General features: G+C 43.8%; 1 protein-coding gene across 7 annotated transcripts in view; it reads left to right on the forward strand.

Annotated features, from left to right (window-relative positions):
• The window catches only part of tiam1 (T cell lymphoma invasion and metastasis), a 179,094-nt gene that overhangs the window by 143,212 nt on the left and 21,823 nt on the right, over nt 1-14,059 (forward strand). For all 7 annotated transcript variants that reach the window (XM_002938441.5, XM_031896573.1, XM_031896574.1 and 4 more), the window contains 8 exons: nt 1,243-1,389; nt 1,658-1,732; nt 1,987-2,157; nt 2,748-2,852; nt 3,357-3,438; nt 4,001-4,087; nt 5,524-5,727; nt 11,925-12,016. In XM_002938441.5, the coding sequence (XP_002938487.1) occupies nt 1,243-1,389; nt 1,658-1,732; nt 1,987-2,157; nt 2,748-2,852; nt 3,357-3,438; nt 4,001-4,087; nt 5,524-5,727; nt 11,925-12,016 (963 nt within the window). The remainder of the gene's footprint in view (nt 1-1,242; nt 1,390-1,657; nt 1,733-1,986; nt 2,158-2,747; nt 2,853-3,356; nt 3,439-4,000; nt 4,088-5,523; nt 5,728-11,924; nt 12,017-14,059) is intronic.

Below are 14,059 nucleotides of genomic sequence, written 5' to 3' on the forward strand. Positions count from 1 at the left end.
GGAGATGCTGCAGGCTTTTACCTTTTACTTTTGGTTTGTCTTGTAAGTTGTGATTATTTAACTTTCCCTTTACTAGTGCAGAGCGCTTGCCAGGAACAGCAGGTGTTTGAGTACACAGCGGTTAAATTGCCAGCTTAACTCCCACCGTCAATCTGCCTTCTGTTTCCTTCCACATGAAAGCCATTAGCATGGAATTCTATAGAACAGGCCGCATTAGGCTCTCTGCCTTCATTCCCTCCAACCAGATCCGCACACACACGGAAAGGGGTGGGGGACACGGGCAGAAAATCAGTTGCCTTCCGTGCCACGGCCTTATTGGGCGGATTTATATTGGGGCACCTGGAACGTGGCACAAAGCTACATTCATGAAATGAGGGAAATAGGAAGAGATTTTAAAATCTGTCATTTCCTGACAACTAATGACCCCAGTGCTCACAAACGTCATTTTCTGTTGACTGTGACCGAAATGAACTGCAGGTGGCGCTGTGGTTTCCCATTTGTTATATTGATCTTAAAATCGCTAACATCATGAAAACTAGGGGAGGGAACATAATGAATGTAAATTGCAAAAGTGTTTAGAAAAGCGCTAAGGGGAGCTGCCATACTGATCAATCTAATCTAACCTGCCTCCTGTGAGCACATTTCTAGTAGAATCTAAGTTCTAGACTGATAAGAAGTTTTATTATTATTTTTGATTGATTTTATGAGTAATAATGCATTATAATAACAACCCATCTCTGACCTAGGAGTATCCTTGTTTCTCTGAGCAGTAAAAGCTGTAATATAAAATAGTTCTATTCCCGACCTCTGTGTTTTCTTTCTTTCCAAAAATCCTAGAACTGAGTTGTGTTGCTAAATGCCAGTATGGGAGCATTTTTTCCCCCTGGTAGCATTTGCATTTGTATTGATTTATATACCAGTTTCATTTATATAAATATGTGTGGTTTATAGCTTCATATATACTCCTTCCTTTGTTGCTTTTATGTGTTATTTGAATGTACGGCAAGATCCCCCATGGGAACTTTTGTGCACTATCAATAATACCATTGCTAATAAAGGCTTCTGTGAACCTTTATTAGACAGCGCCACCTAGTGGGGGGAAATAAACATTTTCCTGCACCTACATGGTAAGAGGAGAAATGCTCCACAAACCCATCCAAGATCACCTACACTTTAAGCAGATTCTCCCTCTTGCAGTTATAATTAGAATAGCCGAGCAAATGGATGCCATGTTTGTTACAGGTGGCTGCACGCACAGGAGAGTCCGGGGTAAGAAGGCGGACACAAGCCATGTCCAGATCTGCCAGCAAGAGGAGGAGTCGGTTTTCTTCTCTATGGGGGCTGGACACATCATCTAAGAAGAAACAGGGAAGGACAAGTGTTACCCAGGTATTTTCCATTCTATTGGTTACTTTTGAATGGGACTTGCATTGTTACTGTTGGGTTAGTGTTCCATAGGTGGGGAGCGTATAAGCTATTTAGTAAAGTCTATGAAGCCTTGGGGTAGTGATGAAATAGTGTATAAGGCACTGGAGAGAAGGTTATGTTTTGTTTTTAAGCCCCCCTCCTGGGGGTACATATTTATTGCACATTTTTGCGTGTATTTCACCTGTACTGGAATGAAACCCTGAGGATAAAAATTTTTCATTTTTTGAAGGTGTTCAGTGACGGCTCTGAATCAGTCAAGAAGTCCCTGGAAGGCATTTTTGATGAGACCATGTCAGAAGAGAAGGTAATGGGATCAGACAGAAGGAGGCGCATTAATATGCATTTATATGGGTTATTTCCTGGCTTCTAGTGGCCCCCCCATTGAGTCAGACCTGCAGACCTGTGGCCCTTCAGCTAAAGTTGTACTACAGCAACTGAAAGGCCTATGGCTGGGTATAGTTTATATACAGTTACTGTTGCCATCTTACCAATGAGCAGTAATGCCGTGCAGTCCCCCCCGAATTCTCTGATGTGCTCTTTGTGCCTTTATTTGTACAGAAGGAAAAGGAGGTAGCACTGAGCACTGTCCATCCTCACAATCCCGACACCGACATCTGGGTCCATGACTACCTGACTCCATCCTGGGTTTGCCTGCCCAACGACCAGCCTGTGCTTATAGTCATACATCCCGATGACATGGCAAAGGATGCCTTGGAGATTATATGTAAGGTAAGAAACAGTGTTACGCAGTATAAGGCCGCAATCTGTGAGTTCTGGCAAATGCCAGAGGGGCTGCTGTAAGGTGCCATAGTCACTCACTATTTATTGGGCTGGGGGAGGCCTCTGTGTGTTTGCTTGAATACCAGTTCCTATTTTGACTCACAGTCTCTAATCCTTGGGCTTCAGGCGGCTGCCATAGTTCTGAGCAAACTGGCTTATCCCATACCAACTCTTGCATTTTAGCAATTTCATCATCACTGTCCTTTTCAGTGTATTTGTGTAGGCCAACTAACTATCAGATCAGAAGCTCCTATCAGCCACAGGGGGGCAGCACATGGTACTCTATAAACAGAGAAACTATTGGGATTATTTTATGGGGCTGAAAGCTCACTGATAACTAAAGGTTCAGTACAATTGCAGGTTTGTACTAAGTGATAAGGGTTCTAAGCTACGGGGCCTTTTGCAGCCTCAGTTCCAGGTATTTTGACAAGTGGCCCTGTCAGTTAAAGGGGAAATAAGGAATTAGTTATGGGAATAATATGTGATTTAACATTCCCCATCTTGGCATTGATTGAATCCCCCTTTTTGCTTTGCTGCAGACTCATCAGTTGGATTACACATCTTATTATCTCCGACTGAAATTCCTGATGGACAACCAGACGCAGATCTACATCCCCAAACCTGAAGAGGAGATCTATGAGCTGGTAAGTCACCTGTCCCTTATTACACATGGATTTAAGCGAGAGGCACAGGAGCTTTAGAGCCTTGGACTATACAGGGCAAAGGCTGAGCTTCCAAGACCTAGTCTGGCGTAGGAGACATGAGTTGGTCATTATTGTCTTAAGCAACTGTGCCCAACCTGTGCTCCCCCGGGCAGGCTTCCATGCAGCCCACGTTGGTACCATATGCAGTGCTAGTACTGCCAACTGTCATGGCAGAGTTAGAAACGCAGCGTAGCACTGTGGCACCTGGTGGGTGGGAGTCCCATGAGTAGGGTGCTAACTAATCCTGACGTAGAGCTGTACATTGTACAAGTAGAGGCATACGTCAGCAGCATCTGCATAGCCAATTAAGTGCAGGGTTATCAGGCTCTTTACTTGCCCTTTAGCTTCCATTTCTGGATAGTGCCATTAGGCAGTATATTTCAGAAGTCCCAGAAGTTGGGAGATTCCTGCCAAAATGAATAAACGGATGTTTTATCTTTTCAGCTATATAAAGAAATTGAAATCTGCCCCAAAGTCACGAAGCACATTCAGCTGGAGAAGGGAGGCGGTGCGTCGGAAAGCTTCGGTACGTTACCCCCGCCATTTTCTATTCACTTTAATATGGGCAGCAGCATTGCTATTACTTGTTTCACCTGAATCACAGCTTTCATTATCAATAGCAATGTGTCTTTTGAAATACTTACCCCTCCCCCAGACAATGCTGCTATATACAGAAAAACTCATGCACTCCTAGTGCCTTGTGCTACACAGGCATCTCATCCTAAAGGGCGAGCACATCCCAGGAACCTGAAGGAATACATGTGGCCTGGCCTTACTAATAGAACTCTGAAATTCACAAAATAAGGTCTTTGGCGCCATCTAGTGGCTATTCTGTCACTTTTTCATGTGCTTCATTACAGGCCACATCGGCTCATGGTACACTGGCCATACTGGAAAATGTATTTGCCATTTCTTTCTATCCAGGTCTATGGAAATTGCTTAAAACCAGTGATAGCAATGATTTTTCATGATTATCACATCTTAAGGGAACCCAAGATGGTTACTGGTTACTTGTAGCTTTTAACTAAACTTGTAGCTCTTACTGACCGCAGGGTTTAACTCTTTCTTCCTTTGTTTCCTTGGTGTAGGATTTGCTCTCTCTTCAGTGGAGGAAGATGGAAGGCATCACCTTTATGTCAATAACGTTAAGGAGTCGGGCTTGGCATATAAGAAAGGTAACTCCACTTGCAGTGGCATGTTGTACGATATATAGAAATTAATTACCTGTAAGGGACCCCCTGGTCGCACTTCATTTATGGAGTGATTATATATGTGTATAATTTGCCCCTAACAGTCAGCACCTGCTACAAGATGAATCCATAAAGGGTGCATACAGGTTCCTGGCTGTTAAATGGGTTGTTCCCCTTTGAATTAAATTTTAGCATGATGTAGAGAGTGCTATTCTGAGACAATTTGCAATTGGTCTTCACTTTTTATTATCGGTAGGTATAAACTATGTCACTTTTTGTTCCGCAGCTCTCCAGGTTGGAATTTCAGTAGTAACCTGGTTGCTAGGGTCTAGGTTACCTTAGTAACCAGCGAGTGATTTGAGAGAGTGACTGATATATGAATAATAGAGGGGTTGAATAGAAAGATAAGTAATAAAAAATAAAATTGTAGCCTCACAGAGGGATAGTTTTTGGCTGCCGGGGTCAGTGACCCCCATTTGAAAGCTGGAAAGAGACAGAAGAGAGAGGCAAATAATTAAAAAAAACAAAAAAAACTATAAAATGTAATAAATGGAGACCAATTAAAAACTTGCTTAGAATTGGCAATTCTATAACATATTATAAGTTAAATTAAAGGTGAACCATCCCTTTAAAAGTCCCTTATTCCTGACGACTGTCCTGTGTATTTCTCTTGCTAGTATTCAGTAGTCGCACACACACAGTGTATGGGGATGAAGGATCACTGAATCCCCCCAGCAGTGCACGTCTGCCCTTAGCGACTGCATGTTTAAGCTAACAACTGGTCTCTGCCTCCTTCTTCTTCTTTCTATTGGCTGCTATGTACCAATTCACCCCCTGCCTGTTCCTTACACCCTCTTGCTCTGCCCCTTTGCTCCAGGCAGCTCCATACAGCGACGGGTGGGTCAGAGAACAGAGAGATGACAGCTGACAGTAGAGAGAGAGATCAGGGAAGCTATGGCTCTTCTATGTCTCTTTACCTGCACCCTATAGATAAATACAGAGCATAGAGCTGCCGTACATGTTAGCACATAAACATATACTCCAGTCTTCCTTTGCTATGTCCCCTGCCTCCTAGTCACTGGCAGCCAATCAGCCACAAGGCAACTGGTACCGACCAGTGAACATCCCCACTGGGACCCCAAGAACCGTCGTCTGACATTTCCCCTCACGATTCTCACAAACATAATTTTCTGACCAAATGACCAGCAGGTGGCACTGTTGTATCATATTCATTTTATTATCTGTGTTATAACTACTAATATCTTGAATACAAGAAAAAATTGTAAATTGCAAATGCGCTGACGTTTCCAGGGTTTTTATTTGTTTTCTGGGCACTTTGGAACCTGTCGCCTCGTTGCTCCCGGGAGCAGAGCCTGTAGCTGCTGAATGTTACCCATTTCTCTCCTGCTTTGTATTTTCAGGCCTGAAGGTGGGAGATGAAGTGATGGAGATAAACGCCAAGCCAGCCCGTGAGCTGAATTCTTCTGTGCTAAAGAATATCCTGTGCAAGTCGTCCTTGTACCTGACTGTGCGCACGTGCCCAGACGCAGGAGACTGTCCGTTAGAAGCCCTGCCCCGGCGCTCAGACACAGACTGCAATGACTTTCTCCTGCTGAGCAATCGAGGTAAGCAAATCAAATGAACGCTATGATTGGCTGGTAGGACATTCAGCCCCTCCCATCTTCCTCTGATCCACCCAGTGAGTGAGATGGTGGCACAGTGTCTCTCTGGGATAGATCTGCAACTGTCTGAGGATATTGATCTGACACCTAGAAGGTTCTTGTCAGAGCTCCGAGACCCACAAGGGAACTTTTGTTCTCCCCCATTTCACTTCTGTAGAACTCTGTAGCCATAAACCCACCCTGTTAATGCTATTTCCATGCACTGGCATTGTTGGCCCCAGGGCCCCACCAGGCTGCGTGCAGGTCCGGCATTCTGCCAACACAGGAAGCTGCCAGGAGCAGCCAATAAATCAGAACATGGTGGGCTGTAAGGGACAGGAAGTGCGGGAGACAGGAAGAGCTTCATGTAAACAGACAGGAAGTGAGTGCAGGTTCGGCTCTGTTTACAAAAGGGATGGGGGGTGGTGATAAAGTTTAAAGGAATACTGTCATGGGAAAACAGGTTTATTTCAAAATGAACCAGTTAATAGAGCTTCTCCAGCAGAATCCTGCATTGTAATCTGTTTTTCCCATGGGGCTAGCCATATTCTTCATTTCCCAGGGTGCCACAGCCATGTGACCTGTGCTCTGATAAACTTCAGTCTCACTTTACTGCTGCGCTGCAAGTTGGAGTGATATCCCCCCCCCCCTCACCCCCAGCAGCCGATCAGCAGAACAATGGGAAGGGAGCAAGATAGCAGCTCCCAGTAGGTATCAGAATAGCACTCAATAGTAAGAAATCCAAGTCCGGCTTGGGACTCCTCCAGTTACATGGGAGTAGGAGAAACAATAGGTTAGCTGAAAGCAGTTCTAATGGGTAGCGCTGGCTGAAAGCTCAGACTCAGGCACAATGCAGGGGCAGTGCCATGGCCAGCGCTACCTTTGTGCTTTATCTCCCCACAGGACAGTCACTGCCGACTGCCGCTTACTGTCCTCACGGACAGCTCACTAGCCCAGGAGCTGGAAGGGAATGCAGGAGTGGGCCACATTGTAACGCGGGGGTGGTGATAGTGTTCCGGCTCCCCAACAGTCTGAGGGGCCATGATATGGCCCCTTGCTTAAGAAGTTTGAGGACCCCTGGTAAACAGTGTATTTTAGAAATAAATCATGACAGTATCCATTTAAGGAAACTATAATCGATAGAGATGGGTTCTGTTAACCCAAATGGACCCCAACAACAGTGTGGTGAGGGATTATAGAATCATAATGCTACAGTGATGCCCCCGATGTCTGTACTGTCTTAACTGGCTGCTGCGCATCAATGGGCCAGCAGGGGTCACTGTGGCTCTGTGTGTTTCAGCTGTCGGGGATGGCCAAGGCCCTATGCACCTATAATCAGCTCTCTGCGCTTCTGTTGCAAAAAAAAAAGAACAGATCCGGTGACACTTTTTAGCTCTGCTGTGGAGTTGATTTCCTTGCCTTGCAGATTTTTCTTACCTCAGTCACTATGGTATTTAAAGGGATACTGGTGCTTTTTAAAAGCTCATCACCATCTGGACCACATTTTCTGAGACAACAAACAAAACAACTTATCCTTTAGCACTATTAAGTGAGTCAGTTCTAGAATTCCAGGTGGCTGTACTGGGCAACACAGGGCAGGACTGCTGCTTACAATGGGGGGATCAGATAGGATCTGTGCCACTGTGACAGAATGCTCTGTTATACAGATAGCTAGAATCTCAGCCATAAAGCAGGGCAGGACTGCTGCTTACAATGGGGGGATCAGATAGGATCTGTGCCATTGTGACAGAATGCTCTGTTATACAGATAGCTAGAATCTCAGCCATAAAGCAGGGCAGGACTGCTGCTTACAATGGGGGATCAGATAGGATCTGTGCCACTGTGACAGAATGCTCTGTTATACAGATAGCTAGAATCTCAGCCATAAAGCAGGGCAGGACTGCTGCTTACAATGGGGGGGGATCAGATAGGATCTGTGCCACTGTGACAGAATGCTCTGTTATACAGATAGCTAGAATCTCAGCCATAAAGCAGGGCAGGACTGCTGCTTACAATGGGGGGATCAGATAGGATCTGTGCCACTGTGACAGAATGCTCTGTTATACAGATAGCTAGAATCTCAGCCATAAAGCAGGGCAGGACTGCTGCTTACAATGGGGGGGATCAGATAGGATCTGTGCCACTGTGACAGAATGCTCTGTTATACAGATAGCTAGAATCTCAGCCATAAAGCAGGGCAGGACTGCTGCTTACAATGGGGGGGATCAGCTTTATGGGTAACAGTGTGTCACAGCCATTAGGAACATTCTGTGAGTAGACCCATAATAGACTCTGTGTACCTGGAATCCATCCTATTATCTAAATCCATCGGAATGTTAATAATTATTAATAAACACATCTCGGCTTCAAAGCAAAAATAGGTAATTATATGTTTTGTCGCTTTCACCCACCCACAGTTCTCACTAATTATTTTTACACCAATACACACATTTATTGTAATATATTTACTTGCTGTTATACCTTCCCCTTTATTAGCTGCAATTAAGTCTATACCATTACCAAACCTGACTAAATGAAATGTATTTCCCAGTTTGGTAATGTTTGTTCCTTAATTGTTAATGTAGAAAACCCTCGTTCCTCTGAGCCTGCAGCCCCTATGTGCTGGGGGGGGGGGGGGTTACATTCCTACCATATGTGACTGTACATGTCTTAACAACTAGATTCCATCCCTTTCAAGTGATCATATTTCTATCTGTCAGGGTCCTAATCTTTGTTTGCAGTGGGGAAACTCATTTCTTTAAAGGTTAAATTCCACTGTCATGGAATCACTCCCATTCTCTCAGTAGTAACCCCCTACTGTAAATGATAAGGATATTAGAAGTCACTGAGGGGTTCTGTGCCCATATAAAGGCACAAGGCTGCAGGCTGAGTTATACAGGGAACTCTGAGTATCACTCATCATTTACAGTAGGGGGTACATTATCCCTTATAATACATGAGTGATACTCAGAGTTCCCTGTATAACTCAGCCTGCAGCCTTGTGCCTTTATATGGGCACAGAACCCCTCAGTGACTGCTAATATCCTTATCATTTACAGTAGGGGGTACATTATCCCTTATAATACATAAGGATATTAGCAGTCACTGAGGGGTTCTGTGCCCATATAAAGGCACAAGGCTGCAGGCTGAGTTATACAGGGAACTCTGAGTATCACTCATGTATTATAAGGGATAATGTACCCCCTACTGTAAATGATAAGGATATTAGCAGTCACTGAGGGGTTCTGTGCCCATATAAAGGCACAAGGCTGCAGGCTGAGTTATACAGGGAACTCTGAGTATCACTCATGTATTATAAGGGATAATGTACCCCCTACTGTAAATGATAAGGATATTAGCAGTCACTGAGGGGTTCTGTGCCCATATAAAGGCACAAGGCTGCAGGCTGAGTTATACAGGGAACTCTGAGTATCACTCATGTATTATAAGGGATAATGTACCCCCTACTGTAAATGATAAGGATATTAGCAGTCACTGAGGGGTTCTGTGCCCATATAAAGGCACAAGGCTGCAGGCTGAGTTATACAGGGAACTCTGAGTATCACTCATGTATTATAAGGGATAATGTACCCCCTACTGTAAATGATAAGGATATTAGCAGTCACTGAGGGGTTCTGTGCCCATATAAAGGCACAAGGCTGCAGGCTGAGTTATACAGGGAACTCTGAGTATCACTCATGTATTATAAGGGATAATGTACCCCCTACTGTAAATGATAAGGATATTAGCAGCCACTGAGGGGTTCTGTGCCCATATAAAGGCACAAGGCTGCAGGCTGAGTTATACAGGGAACTCTGAGTATCACTCATGTATTATAAGGGATAATGTACCCCCTACTGTAAATGATAAGGATATTAGCAGTCACTGAGGGGTTCTGTGCCCATATAAAGGCACAAGGCTGCAGGCTGAGTTATACAGGGAACTCTGAGTATCACTCATGTATTATAAGGGATAATGTACCCCCTACTGTAAATGATAAGGATATTAGCAGTCACTGAGGGTTCTGTGCCCATATAAAGGCACAAGGCTGCAGTCTGGGAATAGTAGAGTTGCCAGAGGGCTGCAGGGTTAAGGACTAAAAGCAGATTTCTTTGATCTCTGTGGGGGTTTCCACAGACTATATTCCAGCAGGGAATAATGTGACTAATTTGGGCACAGAGCTTACAGTTACCCACCTATTCCCACCTCTCATGTACTGTCCCCTAGGACAATGTAATGGGATATGTCGGGGGGGTTCTAGATCAGTTATAGGCCCCTCAAGGGAAGCCATGCATATAACCTTGTAGATAATTGCAGCAGGATACAGATTTTCCAAATCACTTCCTATAGGGCAGGCTTTTCTACACTTTGTGGATAATGTGGTTTTCCCTACTGAAAACAATGGAACCTATTTTTAGTTCCCTACGAGTATTGAGAATCATTCATGTAACAATGGTCAGGCGTAGGGCAACCGTACATCTCCTTTATATGGGTCAGTGGGGGAAACATGCTGCCAGGCATCTATTTTTGAGATATCCTTGCACCACTTCTGCTTAGTGCTCCCCTAATCATTTTATAAGGCTTTTGCTTGGGGCAGCATTGCAACTCTGTGCTCTTTTGGCACCAGTTCTAAGACTGACTGTACTCGGATATGAGTAAACAAGTTGTTCTGATAAACTGTCCCTAAACAGACATGCATGGAATCCATGACCCGGCACGGCTAATTAGCAATGATCACATAGGCACTCAGTATGGCTAGTATGGCACAGGAACCAGTGTAATCATGTGAATAAAGTCCCAGTAGCCACTGGCAACCTGCAGCCCCTTAAGAGCCTTAGGGAGAAGGTAACTATACCTTCAGACAGCGACAGGCCCCCATCTCTGATAAATATACAGGTGTAGGATCCCTTATCTGGAAACCCGTTATCCAGAAAGTTCTGAATTACGGAAAGGCCATCTTCTCCATTATAAGCAAATAATTCTAATTTTTAAAAATGATTTACTTTTTCCCTGTAATAATAAAACAGTACCTGTACTTGATCCCAACTAAGATATAATTACCCCTTATTGGGGGCAGAACAGCCCTATTGGGTTTATTTAATGGTTAAATGATTCCCTTTTCTCTGTAATAATAAAACAGTACCTATACTTGATCCCAACTAAGATATAATTACCCCTTATTGGGGCAGAACAGCCCTATTGGGTTTATTTAATGGTTAAATGATTCCCTTTTCTCTGTAATAATAAAACAGTACCTGTACTTGATCCCAACTAAGATATAATTACCCTTTATTGGGGGCAGAACAGCCCTATTGGGTTTATTTAATGGTTAAATTATTCCCTTTTCTCTGTAATAATAAAACAGTACCTGTACTTGATCCCAACTAAGATATAATTACCCCTTATTGGGTTTATTTAATGGTTAAATGATTCCCTTTTCTCTGTAATAATAAAACAGTACCTGTACTTGATCCCAACTAAGATATAATTACCCTTTATTGGGGGCAGAACAGCCCTATTGGGTTTATTTAATGGTTAAATGATTCCCTTTTCTCTGTAATAATAAAACAGTACCTGTACTTGATCCCAACTAAGATATAATTACCCTTTATTGGGGGCAGAACAGCCCTATTGGGTTTATTTAATGGTTAGTTGATTCCCTTTTCTCTGTAATAATAAAACAGTACCTGTACTTGATCCCAACTAAGATATAATTACCCCTTATTGGGGGCAGAACAGCCCTATTGGGTTTATTTAATGGTTAAATGATTCCCTTTTCTCTGTAATAATAAAACAGTACCTGTACTTGATCCCAATTAAGATATAATTACCCCTTATTGGGGGCAGAACAGCCCTATTCGGTTTATTCAATATTCAAATAATTTTTAGCAGACTTATGTAGAGATCCAAATTACGGAAAGATTACTTGTCCGGAAAACTCCAGGTCCTGAGCATTCTGGATAACAGGTCCCATACCTGTACCTGGATTAAGTGTGGGCATGAAGAGGTTAATGCTTGGCCCGTTTAGGTGAGCACCTGTGAATAGGGATCAGTGATGATTCCTTTAGCCTGGGCTAGTGCTCTGCGGGGTTGGTAGCCTCATTGCCTTAATGTGTGCCTCCCCTATCAGCTGGCTGCTAACAGCCCCTTTATCCCCACAGATTGCAGCGAGACAGACAGCTGCAGCGAGACAGCCCCGGAGGAGATAGAAGTGCAGCTGGACGCGCCCGAAGAGGCGGATTCCATTAATAAAGTAAGTTTTTTGTGTTTTTGCTTCTTTTTTGTGCTTAATCTGGGTGAAGAGATTCTGTTCTGTGCTGGGTCCGTGCTGATTTGGGCTTGGTGCTGCTTTGCAAGGCGGCGCCTCTTAGTAATTGGGTGAGATCATTATAAAAGCTGATAATTAAAGCTGGAAGAACATGAGAGAGGGTGGCTAGTATCCTGTGCAAGGTGGAGTTTAGATGTTGTTACCGGGTGGATTTTTTGTAACTATGGTTATTGCCCTTTTATGGGATTTTATTCTAAAGCAAAATTGTCAAAATGCCTTCTGTATTTGTAATGTCTGATACGGCTGCTAAAGTGTGTGTAAGGTGGGCCAGCTGGGGGGGTCGTATGGGTGCGGCAGGTCAGCGCTTTGTCTCCACTGGGCTGCTCAGTGCTCTCGGCCCACTCACATCTAATGCTTTGGGAGTTTCGTTAAAGGGACAGTACACACCTAAACACACCTTTTGCTACAAATTCGCACAATAAATAGGACTTGTGTTGAATGTACATTCTGCATATTGTTTTAATTTAAAAATCCATATTTATATATGTTTTTGGCATTATAAAGTACTAATATGAAGCATGGCAATTTGCTCAGAGCTCCCGATCTATTGACCAAACCTATTGAACAAACAAACACCTCTTTTCTCTAAGCAGCGGCTTTTGAGTAGCTCATTACCGGGGGGCTTCTGAGTGGACTGGTTATTGGTTGTATCAGCTCCCTTAATGATCTGCTGATTTAGTACTAAAAAGAAAAAGGCTTTGTATTCACGTTTGGAGCCAGAAATAACAGAAACCATAGATATTTTGTATTTAAAACGATAGGCAAAAAGTAAGTTTGGCACAAGCCCTACACTTTTTAAAAAGGGGTGTATACTGTCCCTTTAACCCAGGGATCCCCAACCTTTTTAACTTGTGAGCCACATTCAAATGTAAAAAGAGTTGGGGAGCAACACCAGCATCAAAAAGTCTTAGGGGTGCCAAATATGGGCTGTGATTGGATATTTGGTAGGCACTATGTGGACTGGCAGCCTACAGGAGGCTCTGTTTGGTGGTAAACCAGTTTCTTATGCAACCAAAACTTGCCCCCAAGTAGGAATTTAAAAAAAGCCCCTGCTTTGGGGCCACTGGGAGCAACATCCAAGGGGTTGGGGGCAACATGTTTCTCCCGAGTCACCCGTTGGGGATCACTGGTTGGATTTTAGGTGAATTATTGTGTTTCTCCCACAAGTCTTCATCGAAATGCCAAATATATATTTTTTTGTGTGCAAATAAATAAAGATACACTGGGAAGTTATGGATTTGAAAAGCGATATAGTTTTGTTTCAATGTGTGGTACCCTGTGGATGGAGAGATGCTCAGTTCCAAGTTTGCCATTTTTGTAATGAATCGGTCACCAGAGGGCACTGTTCAATTTTGTCTTTGTTGGCAGAACAACAGTGACTGCTTTGAGTGACAGTGTTCAAGCTTAATAACAGATAAATCATTATTATACGCAGCGTTATACAGAGATTATACATTATCCGCATTAGCCCTTGCCCCAGCGAAGCTTGCAATCTAAGGTCACGCTTGCAGTTAGGTCAGTTTCATCAGGAGCCAGTGAACCTGCCTGTATAGTTTTGGGGTGTGGGGGGAACCGGGGGGGGGGGCAAACAGATTGAAGTGCAGTGATTGGAAATGAAGCCAAGATCCCATAGTGCCAAATGGCAGTAATGCAACCACTGTGCCACCCTGAGCTGGACAAGGCAGTAAGTACACAAAACAAAGGCAAAAGAAACCCCTAATCCAATTTTTGTATATTTTCCCCTATTAAATGCCTGATCTGTTAGTTATATCACCTGGTTTAGCTAGAAGCCTCCATAAAAGAAGCAGTTTGGGGGGGGGGGGGGGGCGTGCATGGTATGGAGGGGTCCTTATTCATATCACTTGGCCGGGGATTGGGGTTCTGCCAGCTGAGTTGGTTAAAAGTTCTATTTAATTTATTCTGACATCTTCCCCTTCCAAATGAAAGAGCCCTGGGTGCAGTGAGGCA

The sequence above is a fragment of the Xenopus tropicalis genome, chromosome 2 (genome assembly GCF_000004195.4).
Source record: "Xenopus tropicalis strain Nigerian chromosome 2, UCB_Xtro_10.0, whole genome shotgun sequence".
Classification (NCBI taxonomy): Eukaryota; Metazoa; Chordata; class Amphibia; order Anura; family Pipidae; genus Xenopus; species Xenopus tropicalis.